This window comes from Abramis brama (assembly GCF_963993115.1).
Source record: "Abramis brama genome assembly, chromosome: 12".
In the NCBI taxonomy this organism is placed as follows: Eukaryota; Metazoa; Chordata; class Actinopteri; order Cypriniformes; family Leuciscidae; genus Abramis; species Abramis brama.
The window spans coordinates 39412358-39438375 of record NC_139974.1 but is presented as its reverse complement, the minus strand read 5'-3'; the positions used below and the strand labels follow the sequence as shown (position 1 = coordinate 39438375).

At 34.3% G+C, this 26018-nt stretch overlaps 1 protein-coding gene across 1 annotated transcript; it reads right to left on the bottom strand.

Moving 5' to 3' along the window:
* Window positions 1-330: 330 nt before the first annotated feature.
* grinaa (glutamate receptor, ionotropic, N-methyl D-aspartate-associated protein 1a (glutamate binding)) lies at window positions 331-25992 on the bottom strand. The gene is made up of 7 exons (XM_084131163.1): window positions 25847-25992; window positions 10913-11313; window positions 7871-7989; window positions 7587-7787; window positions 5194-5322; window positions 4035-4178; window positions 331-1878 (listed from the first exon to the last, which is right to left on the bottom strand). The coding sequence occupies exons 2-7, from the start codon at window positions 11289-11291 to the stop codon at window positions 1729-1731; spliced, it is 1122 nt and encodes a 373-aa protein (XP_083987289.1). The 5' UTR covers window positions 11292-11313; window positions 25847-25992; the 3' UTR covers window positions 331-1728.
* Window positions 25993-26018: the final 26 nt, after the last annotated feature.

Sequence of the window (26018 nt, the reverse complement as noted above, 5' to 3'; positions counted from 1 at the left end):
GCAGAGTTCCGCGCGTCTCGTGTGTGTAGAGTTTGCGTGTATGTGCGTGAGCGACTTTAGGCGTGTCGTTGTGCATTTCATATGTATTTGTTTGAGCACTGACGTTGACGAGTTAACCCCTTAGGTATCGAAATCTGGTACCGAAAAACAAGTCATTTTTCGATACTCGATAGTATCGAGGCAATTCGGTCGGTACCTAAAAAGTATCGAACTCGGTACCCAGCCCTATGAACTGAACATTCCTTCAACGATACTGACGCATAACTGATCTCAGAACTCACAACAGTTCAGGTCATGTGACATGCCTTGCACAAGAAAACAAGACTTCAGTCGTGATTTCCTCTCGTTTTATTCTTGTAATGAAACACAAAACAGGCTGCAGGAGAATATAATTTAACTTCAGTTTAATGCAAATGTACAGTGCAAAGAGATCTACAAAGCCCAAACACACTCCACACACCTCAATCCACTATAGCTTTACTTATGCAGAAGTTAGTTATAAAGACAAACATTTTATTAAAACAAACAAACAAACATAAAAAGTCAGTATTTTCTTCACCCATGTCTTTCACAGCCAGTTTAGTGTTCAGCAGCTCCACATGCAAGGCTGGATAACATAACATAAGTCAATGTTACTATGAATTAACTAATTAATCGTACATTTCACATTCACATCTGGAGTGGATATTCTTTAGTATACAATTTTAATATACAGAAATCCGTCCCTATATCCTTAATATGCTCGCTTGTGTTTTAAATTTGCGCTCTTTAAAATGAACCTTTCGTCCTTTACCCTCTTGCAGTTCAATAAATAACTCATAAATAACCACAAAAACATAAATTACAGGAAATATCCTGGTATTTTCAAAAGTTAACATGCTTTCAAAAGCATCATATAATCCAATATAATCCAATTGCATTAGTTAAAACAAGGGAATCTACTTCCCTCATTCACACAAAAACAAAACAAAACATCTATTGAGTGAAAAACAAAACATATAAAGTAGTCAGCATGAAAGAGAAGAGAGTCGTGTAGTGTTCGAGCCTCAAATACTGACCTTGGGAACGATTAAGACAACCTCACCATCCCACCTTCCTCTCAAAAGAACGAGAAATAAACTATACACAGGCTTTATTTGACTTTATCATAGTTATGCTGAAGATAATACGGTCAACTGTACAACCGTTCGTCATCTTGGACTGTATATATCAGTGTTTTATTAAGTTGCAAAGCGGTGATGTTAGAAACAATCAGACGTTCAGATATTCATGCCAAGAACTGGAGCTTTCTTTGACGATTTACAGCGACGGTGCAGAAGTAAATGTTAGGAGAAGGATCTGTGTCTGTCTATCATGCTTTATATTGACTAGTGGAGAACATTAGTGTTCATTACTCTGACATATAAACATCCGTTGCACTTTCGTTGAGTCAAACTCGTGCAAAAGGGTGAAATTTCTGCCATGCCTTTTAAATGCAACTGTTGAATCATATCATAAATCTCCAGAATCACAGAAGCGGGTTTTAACAGGAGCGCTGCAAGAGGAACTACATTCAAATGGGTTCTTAGATGAATTTCTATAGGTTGATTTTTGTAATTGCCCAGAAAGGAGCTTTTTGATCTGACCAATCTGTACATGTGGACATACGGGCAATGTGAGAGAGAGGAATAGATGAAGAATATGAGGAGAGGTGAGGTGATGCACTATTCCTTCACTTCCCTTTCTCTCTCAGTCCTTCACACGCCCGATGATGGCCAGGAGGTAAAGGAAGATGTTGATGATGTCCGTGTAAAGGTTAAGAGCTGCGAAGACGTACTCCTCTGGGCTGATGGACATCTTCTTGTTCCCCAGGAGAAGCTGAGTGTCCACAGCCAGGAACTGTGAGGAAACAAACAAGCATGTTGTGTGACTGACAACACCGTTTGGTTGCATTTGGCAACCTTTTCTAACAGATGCGAGGTCACAACACAGTCAAACATGTCTGAAGAGATTTACATAATCTTTCAGGCTCTACTAGAACAGGTTTTCCTGCTTGAATGTTGATTATTTTCCTCATATTCTCCATTGTTGCAGCTCCTCTCTTCCCAGTCTGTCAGTAACGCTCTGTTAACTTCCTGTCTCTATGAAGCCCCTCCTTCTGAAAAGCACACTGTGCTCTGATTGGTCGGGTGGAGTAATGTGTTGTGATTGGTCGAGCGCTTCGAGTGTGTTTGGGAAATGTCCCGCCCCTTTCCATAACCGACAGTTTAACACACTACTAACTAACTCAACCAGGCCCCGCCCCTTTATTCTGCGTATGAATTATTATAATGAGGAATATTGTGACGTTTTCAAGTATCCTGGTGTTCTTCTGAGCTTTCTATTTGTCAAAGAATCCTGATTTAAAAAAAGTATCAAAACTATGAATCAGCACAACTGCTTTCAACATTGATAATAATCAGAAATGTGAATCAGAATCATATTAGAATGATTTCTGAAGGATCATGTGACACTGAAGACTGGAGTAATGATGCTGAAAATTCAGCTTTGATCACAGGAATAAATTACACTTTACTATATATTCACATAGAAAACAGCTGATTTACATAGTAAAAATATTTCACATTTTTACAGTTTTTATTGTATTTTTGATAAATAAATAAATGCATAACGACCCCAAACTTTTGAATGGTAGTGTCATCATTTCCTGTAATTGCCTGATGTTCCAACAATTTGAGTTCCAAATGCTGAAAGACTTTTACACAGCCAGTCCGACTGGAAAATTGGAGGCTTTAAAAGTGCCCAAGTTTGGTGACCCAGTTTAAGACAGATGGTAAAACATTATAAATGTACCTCACAAAAAAAAAAAAACATAACCATTCATACACGGTTATTTAACCCCTCTGGTGCTTTGTGTGGCGGTCAAAAATTACCAATTTGTTTTGTTTTTTTATTTCAATGAAATGATTGTACTATATTTTACTACTGTACTATTTTTTATTTAACATTTTGTATTTTTAGAGGACTTTATGGTACTAAATTATTTTTATGTTTTAAGTTATAATCCATTTATTCACTTTTTGAGCATAGACCTGAAAATGAAATGTCCAACTTAAACCGTCATAAATCTTGAATGCTTTTGAGCAACAGACTGAAGTTTGGTCTCTTTTTAAAGACGACACTTGACAGATTATTGCTGAAGTGAACAAAGTTTAAAAAACTGAACTTAAAACATTTTTTCCATTTTAAATTTTTATATATAATACAAAATATTTTTCAAAACACATTTTACTCTAAAGATCTGAGAAAATCAAATCCAAATCCAAATTTGAAGCTTTTTGAAGAAAAAATGAGCTTTCAGAAGGATTTAGTTTGGGTGCAGTACCAAACGCTTCCACTAGAGGAAATTCGCCTAATTTTTGACCGCAAAAAAATACAAACGTGACTATTTTGTCAGGACCATTTAACCTTTTCGAATCATGTCTATTATTTTTTTTTTTTGTGTGTGTGTGTGTTTACACAGCAATTGCCAAAACCATTACCAAGTTTTGTACCATTCCGATGAAGTAAAAAAATAAAAATAAAAAATAAACTTTTTCAGTCAAAAATTACCAAACTGCACCAGAGGTTTCACCTTTCTGTATAAAGGCAAAGCTCTTAGTCCAGTTCACTGAGAAACCAGTGCTACCTCATCATTATTCACTATAGTGTCTATTCTGATACTTGAAAATCCAGTTTTATTATCTTGTTGAAAACAGTTGTGTAACTTAATGAAGTGTGGAATTCACACAATAAAACGTCTTTTCTAAAGTTCAAAGTAAATTATGGTTTCTGAAGCAGCTAAAAAGTAAAAGCTGAAGGGATGAAGGCAGGTCTGTGTGTGTGTGTGTGTGTGTGTGTGAAGCAGAGAACTCAATCCAACCCGAGAGAGAAGCTCAGATGTACAACTTCACATGAATATATTAATATACTGACAGCTTGAATGCATTTTTAAAAGTTTTCCTTAATGCAAGTAAATCAAGGTGTAGATGGGGGTTCAGTAAAGTGGTACTCACGCAGGTGAACAGCAGCGCCCCGATCGAAGCGTACACGATGTGCAGGATTTTGTTTTGGATGAACATGCAGAGGATAGAGGCGAAGAGCAGGACAATCAAACAGACGAAAAGAACGCCATAGCAGGAGGTGAAGTCATATTTGCTCTGTTTTAAGGGAAGAATAACGGTCATCAGTGGTGGTTTATCGCATGAAAAACAAAAAACAGTCAAGCTCTAAAGGCCCATTCACACCAAGAACAATGACTATATTAGCATCCGCACCAGCAGACGATAACATTCTTTATTATAAGTGCTGGAAACCCAATGCACAGGACAATAGTGACACCAGAATAAAAAATATTCATGATTCTGAAGCTGAAAATACAGAATTACTTTAGATGAATATGCTTGCACTCTGTCACTCACTAGATAAAATAATGCATGCCACTTTCTACTGGTAACATCAGACATTTGGCATTATCAGGACCCACAAATATTCCCCCCATTGCATTATTATACATTATATTCAACATTATATATGTCTGCCATTTAGAGCAGGATAGATTCTAATTGGCTGTCAATCAGACAGAAGAAATCTAGTTTATTAGAACTATATTTTTTATCGTTATCATCTTTCTAAAGAAAAACTATGACATAATATACCCATAAATTCTTCATACAGTGACTACCAGTAAAATTTATAAAAATTTGGGACCAAAAATGATTCACAACTTTGAGCTGATCATGTTTTGCTGAAGTGTGTTTTGTCTTTAATTGCTAATGCTCTTTTTACACACAGACTGAACAAAATGAAGCATTGGTTGAGCTAAACTGGTATTATCTAATTGTGTAGTTAAATTTAACAGCTGACAGATATTCAACATAATTCATGTGTGAGACAGTCTAACAGAAGGACGGACAAAACCAGTCAGATATCATCTGAGTTCTGCTCATATTTTATTACCATTTTCTAAACTATAGCGAATAAACTGTGATAATGTGAGAAATGTTAAAGGTGTCTGAATAAATGTTGGCTTGACTGTAAGCTCTAACTATCCATTAAATGTATACAGTACATCATGTTTTTGGTGACGTGTGTAAAATGCAATAGTGCACATAAAGAAGTGATGAAACTGCCAGTTAAAGGGTCCCGAGCGCTGAGCTGTGGGAATAAACGAACCTGCAGTGAGAAAAGCACGACGGTGAAGCAGACGAAAGCAGTGATGCCCACAGCCATGATGACCGTATCGGTGTCGTAGAAGCTGGCGATCATTCCAACCATATACGACAGACTCAGCGTCAGGATGGACTGAGAAACACAGAGGAAATATTTACATATTTAATTGAAATTGGTTAATGTTCTCATACATCAATACACACATTACTTCAATGAGCTCATTGTTTCTGCCTTAAATTATAAATGCATTTTTTGCATAAATTATTGAATTGTTTAATACATTTTTAAGCTAACTGTGATTTGTATATGTACATTTCTAAAAATACATCACTTGGAGAGTTCCCCCTGATAACAGATCACTCTAAATTGTAATGTGGACTCGTGAATTTTCTGTAAAGCTGCTTTGAAACGATGTGTATTGTGAAAAGCGCTATACAAATAAATGTGAATTGAAATTGAAATTGAACACGTGAAGTAGTGGTCTATCCATATTGCATTTTGCGGTTACTATGTGTTTTTGAAGAATAAAAATAAAAAGATTATTGTGCCGATACTAATAAAATTTTAATTAATGTACTTAGCCTTTCTTTCCTGTGATGGGGCGAAGATGCAAGAGTTTACGTCGATTTAAATGCCAGATATCGTTTATTGTGTAACCAAAACACCAATAATAGCCAGGACCAAAAAATATGCATAATGAGGGATTTTTAATCATAAACGAGCCCAAAATACACCGGGACTCTTATTATGAAATGTATATGCTTCCAGCTGCTCATTAAACAAAATGAGAGACATAAATATACTCTCTTACAACCACCTACAAGATATTATAAAATAAAAACCATAACATAATCACTGATTGCGAACTGCGATCCTGCTGAACGTGCGACAGCGTTTGGACATTTATTTAAATAAATCATAGACTTTTAAAGTTATGTATAGCTAATTTATAACACATGTAATAACACGCATATATAATAATCACATATCTGAATCACGCCGACACTGTTTTTCTGTCCCCAAACTTAAGATCTCTTAAAATAATAAAGACTTTTGTTATACGATTTAAGACTTTTTATGGCCTTAAATTTGATCAAACCAAATTTAAGACTTTTTAAGAATTTTTAAGGACTCGCAGAACCCTGAATAATATATATATTTTTTTTTTTAAATAATATATCAAATTAATATATATATATATATATATATATATATATATATATATATATATATATATATATATATATATACAGTACCAGTCATAAGTTTGGAAACATTACTATTTTTAATGTTTTTGAAAGAAGTCTCTTATGCTCATCAAGCCTGCAGTTAAAAAAAAAAAAAAAAAAAAAAAACTAATATTATGAAATATTATTCCAATTTAAAATAATGGTTCTCTTTTTTAATATACTTTAAAATGTAATTTATTTTTGTGATGCAAAGCTGAATTTTCATCAGCAAGTACTCTAGTCTTTGGTGTCTTATGATCCTTCAGAAATCATAATATGATGATTTGATACTCAGTTATTATCAATGATGGAAACAGTTGTGCTGTTTAATATATTTTGTTGGAATACTTTTTTCAGGATTCATTGATGAGTAAAACGTTAACAGCATTTATTCATAAAAACAGCATTTATTCAAAATAAAAACATTTCTAACAATATAAATCATTACCATCACCTTTTATCAATTTAACGCATTCTTGTTGAATTAAAGTACTAATTTCTTTAAAAAAAAATAGTTATTGTTCCCAAACTTTTGAACGGTAGTGTATATTGTTACAAAAGATTTCTATTCTAAATAAATACAGTTCTTTTTAACTTTTTATTCATCAAATAATCCTGAAAAAAGTATCTCAGGTTATAAAAAAAATATTAAGCAGCACAACTGTTTCCAACATTGATCATAAATCAGCATATTAGAATGATTTCTGAAGGATCATAAGACACCAAAGACTGGAGTACTTGCTGATGAAAATTCAGCTTTGATCACAGGAATAAATTACATTTTAAAGTATATTAAAAAAGAGAACCATTATTTTAAATTGTAATAATATTTCATAATATTACTGGGGTTTTTTTTGTTTTTTGTTTTTTAACTGCAGGCTTGATGAGCATAAGAGACTTCTTTCAAAAACATTAAAAATAGTAATGTTTCCAAACTTTTGACTGGTACTGTATATATATATATATATATATATATATATATATATATATATATATATATATATATATATATATATATATATATATATAATGTATAATATATATATTAATAAACAGATTATATAATATATATAATAAACTAATTATATAACACATATATAATAAACAATATTGCATATATATTACACATAAAACTCTGAATAATAGTGTAAATATGTGCATCTGTACCAGCGCCACCAGGTTCCATGGGTGTTTGCGGCGAAACTCTCCACAGCAGCTGAGGAGGATCAGGGACACGAAGAAGATGGCGTAGGACACGTAGTACGTCCACCGATTTCTCCGTACAAACACTTTGACGTCAGTTGAAAAGGTGAAAACGGCAACGAAAGAGAAGGTGACCAGCAGCTGCACAGTCAGGACCATGAACACCTGAGGAGAGACGGTTTAGCTTCAACACACTGTACTGACACAGACAATATTTATATACAGTGATTCTGTCCCTTACGGTTTACCTTTCTAATGAAGGCCCGTCGGATACTCTTATCTTCCCAGCCAGAGTTTGAGAAGTCATCATTGCCATAGTAAGAGGGGGGTCCGTCTCCACCATGGTATCCAGGGCTCTCAATAGAAGCTGTCGAAACACATATAATGTGACAGGGTTCATACAGACACTGTAAAATGAAATTACAGGACTTTAAGCACTACTTTTTTGGTTTTCAAGGACTATAAACAATATATTTATCTTTCAAATTATAAAAAAAAGGTAAATAAATCAATGAAAATAAACAATAAAACAAAATGGTACACATAAAGTGCAGCACATGCAATGACTGTGGTAACTTTAACCATTGAAATGATACTATGACAAAGATATCGCTTTCCTTATTCAAACTGATATATACATGAATATATGATTGACCTGAAGGATGAAAGCTACATATACTTGGATATTTAATGAGCAATATTACACTCATAGCCATGCAAAATGGCTCTATATCTATATCAGACGAGCTGGAGCGTTCATTTTGCGTGAAAAGATTGTTTCATCAATAAAAGTAAACACTAATTTCACAATCACGTATATTGTCTTTCAATAATTCAAGCACTTTTCAAGTACCTTTTCATAAATATGGCTGTTTTCCAGGACTTAAATTTCAAAAAGTCAAATTCTAGCACTTTAAGCACCTTGTACGAACCGTAATGTGATGATGGGTGAAATCTAATGCATGTTCGCGCCCTCAAAGCTTTTAATGCCACCAGCTTTTGCACTGATGAACAGGACCAATTTAAAGGGGACATATCATGAAAATCTGACTTTTTCCGTGTTTAAGTGCTATAATCGGGTCCCCGGTGCTTCTACCAACCCAGAAAACGTGAAAAGTGAAAAGTTTTGGTGCGCCTTCTCTGCAAGCATGTCAAAAAATAAGCCGATCCGATTTCGCTCCCGTTCTGACGTATGAAGAGGATCTTATTATAATATTGCCGGCCCTTAATCTGCACGTTTACACACACCAGCCGACATTTGGTTCCACAAGCGACAACAGAGACCAGTTCTAATGCAATGATGAACATCCAGCAAAGCCTGAAGCTGTTCTGTGGTTGAGCACAGACAAGCACTGAACACTATTCAGTCACTATTTTTATATTATTAACAATATATGTATTTGTTAATTAGATAATGCACTGTGATTATATTAACTAATGTTAAAAAATAGATGAATAAATACTGTAACAAATATATTGCTGATTGTTAGTTAAAATACATTAATGTTAACAAATGTGAAGTGTTTATAATAGGATATTATAATAGGATATTTTGGGGATATTTAATTTTATTCTATCAATCAATAAATTCCACTAGAAACAAACTTTGTTGTATTATTTTATTTTAATACTGTGAAGCTGCTTTGATACAATCTGTATTGTGAAAAGCGCTATACAAATATACTTGATTTGATTTGATTTGATTTGACTATTGACCAGAAGATGTCACCGCTGTCTTATAAAGACCTCAGGAACTGTGGACACTTGTGGAGAAGTTAAACATGATGATGAGATGATCAGTGTAACTCCACAACAACTACAGAAATGTCTCCACTAACATCCAGAAGCTCTTCCTGAGTCTCTCCGTAAGGCTGCACTCGCTGCTGGTGATTCTGGGATTCTGGATGAGTGAGATTGGCCTGTTCTGTTATTACTGGAGTTTCTGAAGCTCATGTAAAGACTCCGCCCTCTTCTGAACGGAGGCGGAGCAACAGCTCATTTGCATTTAAAGGGACACACACAAAAACGGCGTGTTTTTGCTCACACCCAAAAAGGGGCAAATTTGACAAGCTATAATAAATGATCTGTGGGTATTTTGAGCTGAAATTTCACAGACACATTCTGGGGACAGCATAGATTTATATTACATCTTGTAAAAAGGAGCATAATATGTCACCTTTAAATAGTTTTACAGCTTTGGCAAGGGAAAGCACATTTCAACAGCACCAGAAAGGCCTCTTAATAATACAGTTGTAAAGACGTCCTAATTGTTACAGCAGGGACTGGAGATGAGGTAAGGAAAGAACAAATTATATATTGATGGCACTCACAGAGCTAGTGACCTCTTCGTTGAAAGCATTTTACCTTGAATAACCTCCAAGAGGACCAAGTACATTAACTAAACACACTTATTTATAACCTGAAAACCTGTGAACTTACTGCTCTTAAGAGAGTAACACTAGAACTGAACTTATGAATAATCACTTCCTGGGAAATTGGTGCAAAATATCTGTAATAAAAATAAAAGTTTCTGCAATCTGGCTTTTTTTCCCTCCATCATAAATGAGTTGCGTGTCAGAGCGTCAGACGAAACACAATAAACGCTGTCATGTTCTCTGACGTTTGGATGCTGGTGTTTGGGAACACTTCTGAGGGAATTAAACCAAATCATTCTGATGACAGACTTTGTGTTTCAGAGCCATCAAACCAACATTTGAGATGCTGCGATGCGACTGCGATGCGATCCCCTGTTTAGTCCAGTCATCCAATCACAGCCTCCATTGAGGCAAAGTCATGTGAGTTTTTTTTTTTTTTTTGGTGCATTGAGGGATTTATGCAAATCACAAAATTTGCATAAAAATAGGTGGATGGATACACAGGCTTATCGGTCATTCGGAAACAAAATGACTCAAACTGTCTACATTATTTTATAGCAATTTAAGCAAAATCCATAAGTGGAAATCTCCAGAGTTAAAAAACAAGTAAATTTCCTAATGGTACTTTTGCATAAATCCCTCAGTGTACAACAAAAAAACTAATGTGACTATGCCTCAATGGAGGCTGTGATTGGCTAACTGGACTAACCAGCAGACCAATCGCATCACAGCATCTCAAATGTTGGTTTGGTGGCTCTGAAACGCCGGAGTCAAAGTCTGTCATCAGAATGATTTTGTTCCCAAAAACACCAGCATCCGAACCCAAGAGAACATGACAGTGTTTATTGCGTTTCGTCTGGCGCTCTGAGACGAACTCATATATGATGGAGGGAAAAAGAGCCCGATTGTACTTACCATTCGGATCTACACCAAAGGCAGGCTGGGCGGGCCCCTGCTGGTACGGCCCCGGAGCGTAGGGCTGCTGTGGGTATGGCATCTGTGGGCTTGGGTACGGTGCCGGGCCGAACCCTGGTGCCGTGGGATGGACGTAACCAGGCTGGTCGTAACCGGGCTGGCCGTAACCGGGCTGGCCGTAACCAGGCTGGCCGTAACCGGGCTGGCCGTAAGCGGGCTGGGCGTAGGGCACCGGGGCCACATAGGGAGGGGCCCCTGGAGCCTGGCTGTAGTTGGGCGGAGGCATTCCAAAGGCATCAACTTTGGGCGGCCCGTAGACACTGTTGTGAAGGGGGTTGTTCTCCCCCATAACAGGGTAGTTTGGCTTTTCCTGAGACATGTCTCCTTCCCTCACTGGAATCCTGATATTGACAGAAAAACAAAAAGGTTAAAATGTACAGAAAAGGAAAGCATTGAAAAAAATAGTACAATAAATATTTGTAATTGGCAGTGTAACTAAAACTAATTTTTTGTTTTATTAATATTTTGAATTCACTTTTATTTTTATTTTTCATTTTACTTAAATTTTTAGTAATTTTTATGTATATGCTTTTGTCTTTAAAAAAAAAATATATTGCTATTTAGGATTAATTTATTTTTATTTTTATTTTAATTTATTTGCGGTTAAAAATATGAACTATTATTTAAAACTAAAACTATTCAAAACATTTATTTTAATTGAAATAAAATAAAATATAAATATTATTTGAAAAACGTACAACTAAACAAATTTGAGAAATGTTGCCTTGGCAATAAACCGAAGTTGAAGCACTAAAATTACTGTAAATAAATAAAAACTAGGGATGCACCGATAGGATTTATTTTTTTTAACCGATTTTAACAACAGTGTTTTTAATTTCAAATAGTAATTTTAAGTTTACAGAAATTGAATAAAGTAATCAAATGTAAGATAACACTGCTGTATGAATTAAATCCTTGTTAAAAGTTATACAAAAGTTATTTAGTCAAGAGCAGGGAGCGATTTTTTGTTGTTGTTTTTTAACATTAAAACACAGACAGCAGCGCATCAGGAATATTATGCTGCTGTCACTTTAAGAGCTGCACAGATCCAATATACTGATACACACGTGTGTTTACGTTCACTTTTAGCCATAACCGACTGTGTTTACTAGGAGACTCGCCAAGATGGGCATTTTGATGTAATTTGTGTGAATGTGTCTGTCCAAGTGCAAGAAGAAGCAAAAATGAGCTCAATTAAGTTTGTGTGCTGTCTGAGACGCAGCTTTCTGGCAATGTTGCGTTCACAAAACTTCACACAGCGAGTACCAAATCGAGTTACTAGCCCCAGGCAGCCTGTAATGTTGAACCCTGCTGAACTTTGTACAGGTTTCAGTTTATTTTAGCAAGCATTCAATTATTATACCCTGAGAAAACATTGAATTATGCAACAGACATTATACAACTCAGTGTCTTCACGCAGTTAATTAATCAAAAATATGTTAATTTTAGTTTAATTTTGTCATGTGCTATTGTCATTTTATTATTATTATTACATTTAGGTTTAATTTATTTCAGTTTTAGTTTTTATTATTTTTTATTTATTATGCACCAACGTATCGGCCGTTCAATTTAAAACCTTCGGCATATCAGCCATAGCATGAAAAATGGTTTCAAATTGACTAAAAATGGTCCGATACATCAGCGCATCTCTAATAAAAACTAAAACAATATGTAAATTAATTAAATAAAATGAAACCTAAATGGCAATATAAAAAAAAGACAATCACAACAGAATTACTAAAAATGAACTTGTATAAAAGTAAAAGCTATTTCAAAATAGTAATAAAACTATAATAAAACTAAAATGAAACTAGGGCTGTCAACGAATATTCTAAATTCGAATATATATTCGAATGGTTTTAAAAAACAGAATTTCGAATGTGAAAATTAATATTCGAATGTGTACAAAGAGACATAACTACTTGTATAGGTACGTTGTTAAATATGTTTAAACTTAAATAAACTACCTATACAAGTAGTTATGTCTCTTTGTATTAATTTGTCCTGTTATTGATGTAATGTGACAAAATGCGCAACCAGATGTTCGAATAGTTCGAATATGTGTGTTTTTTTAGAGGGAATATTCGAACGTCATTTTTGAGCAATTTTGACAGCCCTAAATGAAACTGCCGCCAACTTTTAAAACGGATCTTTTTTCCTATGTTTTTATGATGTTAGACTCAGACTAGACCATAATCGACGATGAGGTTCATTCATGTATTAGGCTGTTTTGGAAATTCAACTATTTGGGTGTACAGAAGTCTTAGTAACACAATTTCTACAACAATTATAGCCAGACATTAATACCCACTAGCTTTAACCGAGAACCTCGGCCAATGTTTCATATTCGCGTCGTGCCTAACAACGCCCTTCAGCCGTGACTTATTCAGATACAGCACTATAAGCTAGCGGGTATTAATGTCTGGCTATAATTGTTGTAGAAATTGTGTTACTAAGACTTCTGTACACCCAAATAGTTGAATTTCCAAAACAGCCTAATACATGAATGAACCTCATCGTCGATTATGGTCTAGTCTGAGTCTAACATCATAACTAACATGGTCAGGCTGGTTGTTTCCATGTTCTAATGCTGCGGCAGCTTCCCGCAAAAGCTCACTAACAGATTTCGCCATATCTCGTCGTCTCGATTACAATATAATCACATTAAAATAATTTCGTTTCACACATTCAACTCATGCACACGGACGTCGATGACTTCGCTTTACAGAAGGCGTGTCTCTAGCGCCGTTACTAGAATAAGCCACACCCACTCATTAACATAGAATTTGCATGCAGGTTGTCTTTGAAAATGAAAACGAAAATGAAAACTGTGAAATAAAAGAGGAATTAAAATGAAAACGAAAATTTACATTTGTATTTGAATTGTGTCACTATTATTGCGTGAGCGTTACTAAAGAGCATTGTAAAAACTGTATTTGTACTTTCTTTTTCACGTTTGGCTTTTCATTTTAATATTGGCAGTCTTGCCTCGAGACTGTAGTGAAAATGAAATGTGAAATCACCAATTGCATTTTATTTTTCAATTTGACAGGGATAATGCTGTGAAAATGAAATCATTTAATTTCATTCTCAATTTTGTCACATATTTTGCGTACAGTTTTCTGTAATGAAATCGTTAATCTGGTTTTAATTTTCATTTTAATCATTTAATTTATTTATTTAAATTTGGCAGAAAATGCCTTCCATAAAATGAAACTGCCGCCAACTTTTAAAACGGATCTACTTAACATTTTTAAGCAGTCTGTGCAGGGGTTATGCACACTAAAAATGAATAAAAATGGTCCAACTGAGAGAAAAAAAAAAGTTTCAAATTGCTTGCTATGAATCGACTCCAGGTAAAATAATCTGTGCATGTGATGATCTGATCAAAACAACTCTAACTGGACCATCCGCCAGTGAACAATCCGGCTCTGTTTCCTCAAAGCCTCATGGATAATGGAGCGTTTCAGCACAAAAGGGGCATGATTCTGTGGGAATTACGACTGAACACTGAGAATAAACATTAAACGACACTACACTCAACCATACATCATCTCTGCACAAGAGACTCAGGGCTTTGTGGGTGTCAGTTTCTCGCTGTGAAAGTGGACAGCCTGTGCCGAAACGGCTTCTTGGTGACCCATGTCGTGCGGATGAGGGAAGGTGTTGCTATGGACACTCATGTCCACGTTAATGCATGCGTGTTTATCAATGCATGTGTTGTTGGGGAAATCCTTAGATTTAACCTGTCAATATGCATGACATGCCTCTTAAGGGGTCGTTCACAAACAACATGTTCTTGTGTTTAAAAAGCAAGACGGAACATAATGTAATGGAACAAAAAGTTGTGTAAAAGATAAAATGATACGTAACACTTTACAATAAGGTTTCATTTGTTCTTTAGTTAGCATGGACTAAGAATGAACAATACTTCTAAAGCATGTAATCTTAGTTAATGTCCACATTTACTAATGCACTACTACAATCAAAAGTTGTATTTGTTAATTAGATAATGCACTGTGATTATATTAACTAATGTTAAAAAATAGATGAATAAATACTGTAACAAATATATTGCTGATTGTTAGTTAAAATACATTAATGTTAACAAATGTGAAGTGTTACCAAATTATACAACAGAATTTTATCGTTATAATCTTATATGTAAATAATAATAAAAAAACTTATTTTGAATTAAAAAAAAATTAAATCAGTGCTCGAAGACAGAAAATGTCATATAATATAAAAATGGGGAAATTAGCATGACCAATTTAATATCTAATATTATCTGATAGGGGTGTAACGGTACGTGTATTCGTACCGGACCGTTTCGGTACAGGGCTTTCGGTTCGGTGCACGTGTGTACCGAATGACTGAATGCAATATTTTGTGTGCGGAACATAGGTACATTTTCGTGTTTCCACACGAACATATTAAGTGGCGGAAGTCTCCGCGTTCAGCGCAAATCCCGCCCTGCAGCTGATTCTAATGTTTTACCAGTGTTTTACCCGTCGTCACTGTAACCTAAACCAATGAAATAGACTGCAGGGCGAAAAAGAGCTTTTCCGCTCCGTGTGCGCCGCCGCACTCTCCGTTCCGTGTGTGTATGTGTGTGTGTCGGCCCGCTGCGCTCTCTGCTGAATGTTCGAGTCCGTGTTTGCGCTGCGCGTTCTGCTCTGTCGTTAAAACGGCCCAAACACTCCAATCATGTACCGATCACGCACTGGAAAAGCAAAGTCCGCTCAAATAAGGTGAAATTTCTCAGTAGTAGACTTCTGTTTGCTGAGCTGGTATAGTCACGCTGGCAACAATGGTAAAATGACCTGCTCTGATCACATGCTCTGGTAATAATAGCTTTGTACTATAGCTTTGGACTATATTTTATTTTGATAATTAGTAAAAAAGTGGAAAAAAAAAAAAAAAAATCTTAAATTGATTATGTTGATTGATTATTGAAAAATAATAATATATTGATATATTTATGTTTAATATTATTTTAATATAGGGCTATTTTCTGTTCCTTTTTTCCCCGTGTTTCATTTAATTAGGTGATTCTAAGTTTAATTATTAATGAAATAAGCTTGGAGGAATTGCAATTAATTACAGCAAATTGTGCAATTAATTAGTTCTTTTTTTTTTTTTAATCGATTCCCAGCCTTCATTTTTAAATATGAGCAGGCCTACAAGCTGGGATTGGTAATGCTGCACTGTAATCATAGTTATTTATTTATATTTTTCATTATATTTTATTATGTGATATTGCTTTGAGACTGAGAGTATTTTATTTAGTGGAGAACTTTGCAGCAGTATTTTATTTCTTATTCTTTTTTTAATTTTATATCTATTTTATTATATTTTATTAAAAAGTGTTTAAAAAAGTGTAAACAAATTGTTAAAAAAAAGTTTATAGTAATAAACAACCTGCAGTTTAATGTTTGCATTTCTTTCCCTTACTGTACCGAAAATAAACCGAACCGTGACTTTAAAACCGAGGTACGTACCGAACCGTGATTTTTGTGTACCGTTACACCCCTATTATCTGATAAATAAAAAAACATTTCTAATATAATACTGTAATGTTTACAAATGTCAATGAATCAACTGTATAAAAAATTAGTCAGAATAACATAATGACTCTCAGACAAATTGTGCGACATAATTTTTCTCCAGGCTGTCATAAAAAAATATTAATAACAACTAACAAGTTGTAGTCAACGTCGGCTTTCTCCTGTTTTGTTTTTCAATGCATTTGCATTTTTTATTTTGCATAGTGAAATAAAACCTGTAGTTCTAGTTTGCCTTTTTTGCCAAATAATTTTACATATTTTCCTCAAAGTCGGTGGTTTACTCGAACTTGTATCGGCCTTTCACTACTCTACATCATATCAAATGTAGAATAGAAAAAAAACTAACTAATTAATAATCTTAATTCCCCTTTAAGGAGTTCACTGAATAACAGCAGTTATGCAACACCGTCCCATTTACCAAATCCCATGTGACTTGATCTCAGCTCAGCATTTGAGGTTATACTCAGCAGTTTTCCACCGTCTCCCTTCAACACACGGATTAAATAAAGCAATTCCACATTGTTTTCTTTAACAAAGACCGTGACAAAAGTCCTGATCATTATAACACAAGCAATTCAATTTTAGCTCTCAAACATTAGCTATTATTTTCTGTAGATCACAGCAAACCTCAAGAATCAGTCAAGTTTCAGAGATGCTTTATCTGACATGCAATGAATGGGTATTACCTTGACTGATTCCAGCATATTTATTTTAGGGCTTTCCAGAGGTTCATATTTATGACTGGCCTACTGGAAATGAAAAATATTGGCAATGCGGAGGAATCAAATTACTTAAAAGCAGAGGTTTGATTCATTTGAGGCATCATTTTATTAGCTATGGAGAGAATAACAACTCATGTCTTTTGAGTTCAGCTTTAGTACGTAAACAAAGCATAAAATGGCTTGACCACTCATTAAAAATCAAGTCAAAACATTTGCTGTCAAAGTCAATACATTTAAAATGAATGATCCAATATGTGGATGAATAAAGTCTAATTTAAAGGGGAATTTTCAACTTGTGACAAACATGTTTGTCAGCTGACTGTGATTTAAAGGCGATGTCATCTAAGTCTTGGTGCATTCACAATCAGATGATGACTTCAATGCAAATAAAATTAAACATGTATCTTGACTATTATAATAGGTCTATAATTTTATATAAAGTAATAAAATAAAATAAAATAAAAATAAAAATAAAATGAAATAAAATAAAAAATAAATAAATACAAATAAAATAAAAATAAAAATAAAAATAAAATAAAAATTACATTTTAGCATTTTATTTTATTTAGGGATGCACCGATATGAACATTTTGGCGGATACCGATAACCGATAATTAATTATATTCGATAACCGATATATTGGCCGATATATATATGTGGCGAGCACGACGAGGTCGAGGGCCGTGGGAGGACGGCGCGAGGCCGGTGGCGTGTTTGATAATGAGCGACACGTGCGCGACGCACCGGTCTCGCATCTCTCACGGAGGAGCGGAAACATAAAGGAGGAGCGACGACAGTGAAGAGCGAGAGAGGAACAGGCCTGCGTTTTATCTTATGTTTGGTGTTGCCAGCAGTCGTCCGTGAGGGGCTGCTGGCTTTTACTTTCGTTTTGTATTTGTTTTATTTTTGTAATTAAAAGTCTTTAAATGTTCGCCGGTTCCCGAACCGGTTCCGGTTCTTCCCGTAACATCTGAACTCCGTTACAATTTATACACTGAAAAAAATTTGGAGTAGGATTTACTTGAAAAAAGCTAGGCAACTTTTTTCACTCAGAAAATGCTAGTAAATTTACAAAGATTTGCCAAGTAAAAACCTAAACATATTCATCAGTAGCTTTAATTAGAAATCTTTAAGTTAAATTTACTTGGAATATGGAATTAAGTAAACTTTACTTAACCTAGTTAAGTGAAAGTAACACAGAAAATAAGTAATTTTAACTTGGCTAGTAAAAGGTTGATTAATATCGATTTAGTTGAAATTTCCTTTGCATTACATTTCACTCAAACAATAATATTGAATTATACCAGTCATTTATAGTATGTGCTTTACTTAGATTATCTAAGTAATTTATAATACAGCATGTCAGATGTTAAGCATCATGTGAATGCAAAGACCTCAATACTTGGTAGACAATACACAATGACGGTAACATTTGATGGATCGTTTTTGTGTTTGAATGTGTCATTTTGAGCAGAAAATTTACTCAATGTCACAAAATGGCAAGTTACTAATCCTGACAACAAAAGCAATGATAAAACAGTGTAAATACAGCTGGAAACCAGTGAAAAATTAACCTCATTAATTATTCAAGGTCCAGTGCATGATGGGAACCCCAGTATCAGGAAAGCTGAGTAATTTTTACTTAATTTTATTGAGTTGGTATTTACGCTTTCATTTCTACTCGCTTGAATTAAGTACTGATATGGAATTTACTTCGTTTTTTTAATTCTTGCCTGAACTAACTTTTTCATGTAAATTACATAGTTTTTTTTCAGTAGTATTTACTTCACCAAAAAATCATTTATTACAGTGTATAAAAGTTATATATATAAGTTTTTATATAATTTTTGAGAGCCTGAAAAGCAAAAGTCTCACCATTAAAAGCCATGTCCCAAGCACACAATTATAATGTTCTTCTCATCATAATTTTATGTAGCCGATATGACAGATTTTGCGCTGCACATTTTCCTTTTCAAAGTGATTCCAATCATATTTCAAGCAATTCAAAACCCTCATGTTGAACAGTGCGTATCTGAAGTGTCTCAGCTGAAGGAAATAACCCATTATTTATCGGCTTTAATATATCGGGCAAATTTTCTTATCGGGCTGATAACAGTAAAATGAATATATATCTGCTGATACCGATATGTTGATCGATATATCGTGCACCCCTAATTTTATTCCTGCACGATTAATCGTTAAAGGGTCACGATCTTCAAACACCCACGTGATCTTATTCCTATGGCAGAGATTCACCTGCGTCTATTAAACCTTTGACAAGTACCGGTACTATAGATATGAGACATAAGATTGCATCAATTACATCTTTATACCTGTATTTAAAAAAAAAAAATATTTTAATATATTTAAATATTTTTAAACAGACTGCAGCGATATATTGTCATAACCTTCTAGTAAATGGCATGTTATTTTGTTAAACGGTCTGCTGTTACAAACTGGTATTAATTATCATAAACACACTTGTTTAAAGTGCATAATTTTACTGTTTATTCACTTTATTATTCTTTTAGTTATTACCTCTAGCAATTAATATTAAAAGACACTGTCGTTCAAATTATGATTGTTGATACTCATATTTAATCATTTAATCATCACATGGGTGCATATAGATGATGATGATGATACAGGAAGATTCAAGAGTCGAAGTAAAAAAATCCAAATTTAAAGAAACCAAATGAGACAAATCAGCAAAAGCAAAGAGTCTGAGGATTTCTGATATAGCTTGGTTTAAGAAGGAGAGAAATCCTCTTATGAGAGATGCGGCGGATAAAGAAACACACTTTACTCGGCTACGTTTACAGAGGGAATTACATACGCTAATGCTTCAGTGAGCTGAACACAGTCTGCATCAGCGAACAAGGTTACAGACCAGATGTGCTCGCTTATTTAACTTCATTCTTCCTAAATAAAAGCTGAACTATGCACTGAAAAAAACAATAAGTAAAAATTACTTATTTTTTCTTTGGCCAGTTTTTGCACGCATATTTAATTTACGCATAGTAAATTTCACATATGGAATTAAGTAAACTCTACTTAACTAAGTTAAGTGAAAGTAACAAAGAAAATAAGTAATTTTAACTTGTCTAGTAAAAGGTTGAGTAATATCTATTTAGTTGAAGATTCCTTTGCAATACATTTCACTCAAACAATATAACATTGAATTAAACCACACTTTTAAAGTAGGCTATATACAGAAACATCTGAGTAATTAATACAATAGATATTGTGTGAAACACCATATCTACAATTTAGAAGTTACACGTCCTAACAACAAAAGCAATGATAAAACAGTGTAAAAACAGCTGGAAAACAGTGAGAAATCAACCTCATTAATTATTCAAGGCCCAGTGCATGATGGGAACACCAGTATCAGAAAAGTTGAGTAATTTTACTTAATTTTATAACGTTGATATTTGCGCTGTCATTTCTACACACTTGAATTGAGTACTAATACAGAATTTAATTTTTTTTTTTTTTGTTATTATTCTTGTAAAACTTGGCTATTTTGAGAAACAATGACAGATAAAAGCAACGTATTATTCATAAACATATAAAGTTAAGCATAAAATACAGACAGTGTTTTTGCTAATTCCAAAGCCTATTCTAATAACTAATAATAAAATATGGCTCTTAAAATATCTATAATTTTTTAAAATTGTATTAAGCAAGGATGATTTAAATTGATCAAAAGTGACAGAAAAGACTGGGGAGAAAATCATGGCTTCCACAAAAATATGAAGCTGTTACACAACATTGCTAATAATCATAAATGTTTCTTGAGCATCAAATCATCATATTAGAGTGATTTCTGAAGGATCATGTGACACTGAAGACTGGAGTAATGATGCTGAAAATACAGCTTTGATCACAGGAATAAATTACACTTTATATTCACAACATAGAAAACAGCTATTTTAAATTGTAAAAATATTTCACAATATTACTGTTTTTATTGTATTTTTAATCAAATAAATGCAGCCTTAATGAGCAGAAAAGAATGATAAAATGTGTCTAAACTTAAAGTTTTAAATCGGCTGCAGCTGAAATTGGTCAAATGACATTTTCTGATTTCCCTGAAAGCCTCACAAAGTTCCAGAGCAAATGTGTGTCTCAATTATTTCCATGGATATTTTGTCCATTCTGTAATCTATGGAACTATGTCAAATTCATCACACAGCCGCAGCACTATGCCACACAACAGAATAATCCATTAAACTGGATCAAATGAGATCACCTTATATTTCTCCAAAGCTTTTTCCAAACGTGAAAAGAAAAAAAACTTTCACCACCACCTCAGCATTTTACATCCATGTGGATGAAGACGTTTGAAGTTAAATGTCATCCCCTTGCTCACATATACATGCGTTTTTACACTACACTGAAAGGCACAGATTAAACGACAATATTTACATTACCCAAAATTAGTGGTCGACCGATATATCGTCAAGGCCGATATATCGGCCGATATTTGGCATTTTTTAAATATCGGCATCGGCCGATAAGTTTTTCTGATTTGCCGATGTGTTGAAAGCGGGACTTTTATTTTGACGGCGCTCCGGACTTTTATTTTGACGGCGCGGCGCTGAGAGAACACCAGCGCCTGAAGAGAACGGCAGCTCCTCAGATGATGTCAGATCAAACAGCGCTCACTCACATTCTCCGTCTTCATTAATTTACGATCTCTGTCAGTCATATCTAATACTTTGTTAGACAGAACTGGTAAACAAAGTAAGTAAATGGTAACTTATGCCAAGTAAGTAAAGTAAAGCGTTTGCTTTTATATTATTTGTAACAGAAAAGGCAAACAATCAGGCTAAAATACTTTCTCATTTGTCGTCAACATTCAGCAAATGCGCATCTACGTCATTTAAACAAATCTCTGAATATCTAATAAACATTTAATTTCACAAACCTTGCAGATTTAATCGAATCCAGCTGTGATATCTTGTGAAGTGTGCATTACTGTCAGCAAGTGACGGTCGGTCCGTGCGAAGTGAGTGAATGCGAACAGAAGATCAGCTTCACAGGAGACGCGATCGAAAAACTTTAAATCCTTCATTTTAAAATATGCTGATATATAACCAGTTGCCAACTGTGTCATATTCATATCGTTTTCACTGTGCTGTATGTAAAATTAGCGTTACCTTGTCTTTATTTGAAAAAAATATGATTACCAGAACGAAATTACCAGAATACTGAGAGCCCTGTTACAGTGTTTACTTTCTTTTTATTCACATATTCATATATTTCTAAACAATTACTTTGTGAAAAATACTGTAATAGGATTGCAAATTTAAGAAGTTGCCATCTAAAGTATAAAAGCATGTTTATTTTAAAATTTTGTTTTATAATTTATTAAATATTGATTAAAATAAATATATATAAAAAATATCGGCTTTATATCGGCCATCGGCCACCCTGCTCTCCAAGATATCGGCATCGGCAATCAAAAAACCAATATCGGTCGACCATTACCCAAAATAAACTGATGCAGTTCATAGTTGCATAAACTGCATCTTAATAATGGACTCATTTCACATTTCAAAGCCCAAGTCATAGTAGGGTAAAATTCTATATGGGGAATGGAAACTACATCAAATATATATATTTTTTGCATTCTCATTTGCTCAAATAGCACAAGAAAAAAAAATCCAATATAGCACTTTACAAAACCATTCAAAAATATAGAAATCTCAAAGTCTGTGAAAGGGTACATTATGTTTTTTTTAATGCACGATATATCGGCCACCATATCGGGATCGGCCATTTATCATAAATGTATAATGAGAACATCATTATAATTGTGTGCTTGGCACATGGTGAGACTTTTGTTTTTGTAATCAGGTTCTCAAAAATTATTTGGATTTATATTTATCGGCCGATATATCGGTTATCGGCTTTCAAATATAAAGAATTATCGGTTATCGGTATCGGCCAAAATGTAAATATCGGTGCAACCCTACGTTATTGCATTGGCTATAGGGTATGACCGAACAATTGCATGCATCCATGAACATATAATGGCCAACAAAACACACCTAACCCATGCACAGGAACTGAGCTAAACCAGATAAGACTAAAGAGTGGCTGAGCAGACATTTGTAATTGTCCATCTCCATCTGATAAATGCCATACTCCAGCATTTAGTCATCTCTACTGAAAAGCCCCAGGCCAACAGAAAACAGCGCAACTACCAGACAAGAGAAGAGTGGTTTGCGCAGGACAGATCGGCAACACCCGCTGTTTGAAAAACTGTGTGTTTTAAGTTTTACAGCCCCTTACTGAAAAGCAATACACAATACCAATGTCAAGCAAGGCTGGGGAAACGGACATGGGTATTGAGCTGTGAAATATGCTGAGACGGGTAAAACCGGGATGATGAGTAGGCCTGAATGTTATCCAGGGAGGGGAGAAGGTGGTGGTGACTTGGCAAATAGTGAGAACTGAGAATGCACAAATAAAATGTAAAAATAAAATGTACAATTGAAGATTTCATTGGCAAATCTCACTGGGCTCCAGCGTCACGAGCCAAATCACATGATGAGGGGAATGCCAATAAAATGCAACGTCATGCTGATAGAAAGCGGCGGTGCTTATCAAAGTCTTGCACGTTAGACATGTGAGCAGATTGTTTTGCTTGGATGTTTTCTAACATGAATTTGACCAACACTGCACATGTTCTTTCGCTTGACAAAAAGAAATCATTACAGACTGTTTATGGCAAGCCGTTTACGCATTTATACAACTATTTTGTAACTTCTTTTTTTAAAAATACTTTTTCTCTCAAATTCATTATTTCACTATTAAATAGATACTAGTATTTATTTATTTATTAGATACAGTACTAGTACTTATTTCAGTAGTGTAGAATACTATGTATTCTAATTACTTCTGGTGCCTAGAACAGTTTTACTAGTTACTATTCAGTAGGTAATAGTATATAACCAATAGTTAATATCTATTCCAGTTTTTCTAGTATTTATTTATCGGACAGTAGGGCTGGCAAATTTAAAATCAAATTTAAAATCTTAATCAAATTTAAAATAAAAAAATTAAATTGTATGTGTGCGTCAGGCAGATTTATAAGTGGCGCAGGAGATGTGATAATAATATTAAACAATTATTCAAAGAACCCCTGTGATGAAAATCAAGTTTTTATTGTTGTTTATATGTCTATATGGTTTAACCATGTGTAAATTCATAAGTCGACACCATTGCTGAATATTTTCTCTTTAAAACTGCAGTGAACCAAAGACAGTCTCAAACACACGCTTTGAAATCGCAGTTGATCTGTTCTCTACGTCACAAATGCTATGATGAACTATATACCTTTTTTGTTGTTGTTGTTCAAAGCATTTCTAACAATGAAGCAAGGGTGTCAAGTTACATTCAAGCTATTTTAAGGTGTGAAGGAAAAACGTTTAAATATGTCATTTTTGTTATCAAAGATGAGTTTTAAGGGATAAAATGATTGACTACAGGGGGACTTTAATGCAGAGAGCATTAATACAGTATCTTGTGGCCTCAGGAGACAAACCAAAAGCTTTTCCCCATAAATGAAATTATGCCTTTTAAATTAGAATATTAGTAATATTTTAGTATAAAATTCGAATTCTTTTTTTTTTTAGCCATTTTTGGCAGGCTTATTTACACTATACTATTTACCAGCATCCATCCCAACAGTAACTAGAAACATGTCTTATGACACTTAACAAGTACTAGTGTCTAAAGAACGAGTACTAGTATTTAATGAACAGTTAGGCCTAGTAGTTAAACCGAAAAATGGATTACACTATTGGATTACACACTATTAATTAAGATGTAAGTAACAGTAACTGAAACAAGACTAGTTAGGATAAGAATAAATGTTAAAACGGCTTGCCACACAGATTATGTGATCAGCATCAGCCCATTCAAACTGTAACGTTATTAAATTACTATTATTAGGCGTAACTAGTACCCAGATCAAAGTTTTTTAAACATAAAAAGATCTGAAGTGGCTCCAATTATTTAATATTTTACACATAAACCCTCGAGGTTTAAATAAACCATTTTAATGAGCCATATGAGACACTGATGTAAACATTTAAATACCACACTTTCCTCTATTCAGCAACATAGGCTATTTATCATGTCAGGAGGATCCCTTCCTTTCATATCCATTCAAAAATCTAAAATAAAATCTTACTTAAGTAAGCCATGTCATTAGCTCATTAAAAGCAGGATTAGGCTAGGCTAACCTAACAATAAATCTGTCTTAATCTTTCTGATATAACGGGCGGCCCGCTGCATATATCGTCATTATGATATGAACCAACCACATTTGTTGTAACATATCTAATGTCAAACATAACAAAATGACAGCATAAAAGGATATCTCGAAGACGACAAAAATGACAGAGCTTGTTGTAAACATGTATTCGCGTGAAACATAAACCTTGATTTTGCGCACCGCCAAACAACATGACAACATTAGCGCCATTTCCATCCACCTGCGTTATTCAACGATATTCGGCTAGAAATTAGCAAATAAAACGCGCTGACAGAAAACTAGACAGACTTACCCTTCAGATTAGAAGACGCTCAGCAAAATACAACGTTTGTATTTTTAAATAACAGCAGAAATAGAGTCCGTGTTTGTTGGTCAGTGTTGACGCTGGCTGCGGTAATGCTCGTCTGCTCTGAATCCGTTAGCCACGCCCACCTGACTGAGAGGTCACGTGACACCTGAGAAAC

What these genes read in the sequence shown, in the direction of transcription:
- grinaa (XM_084131163.1), bottom strand. Translation starts at nt 11,291, where the DNA reads ATGTCTCAGGAAAAGCCAAACTACCCTGTTATGGGGGAGAACAACCCC. An exon ending in CTTTGGTGTAGATCCGAATG is followed by an intron (nt 7,990 to 10,912) that starts GTAAGTACAATC and finishes GTGTTTCGACAG; the next exon opens with CTTCTATTGAGAGCCCTGGA. An exon ending in GACGGGCCTTCATTAGAAAG is followed by an intron (nt 7,788 to 7,870) that starts GTAAACCGTAAG and finishes GTCTCTCCTCAG; the next exon opens with GTGTTCATGGTCCTGACTGT.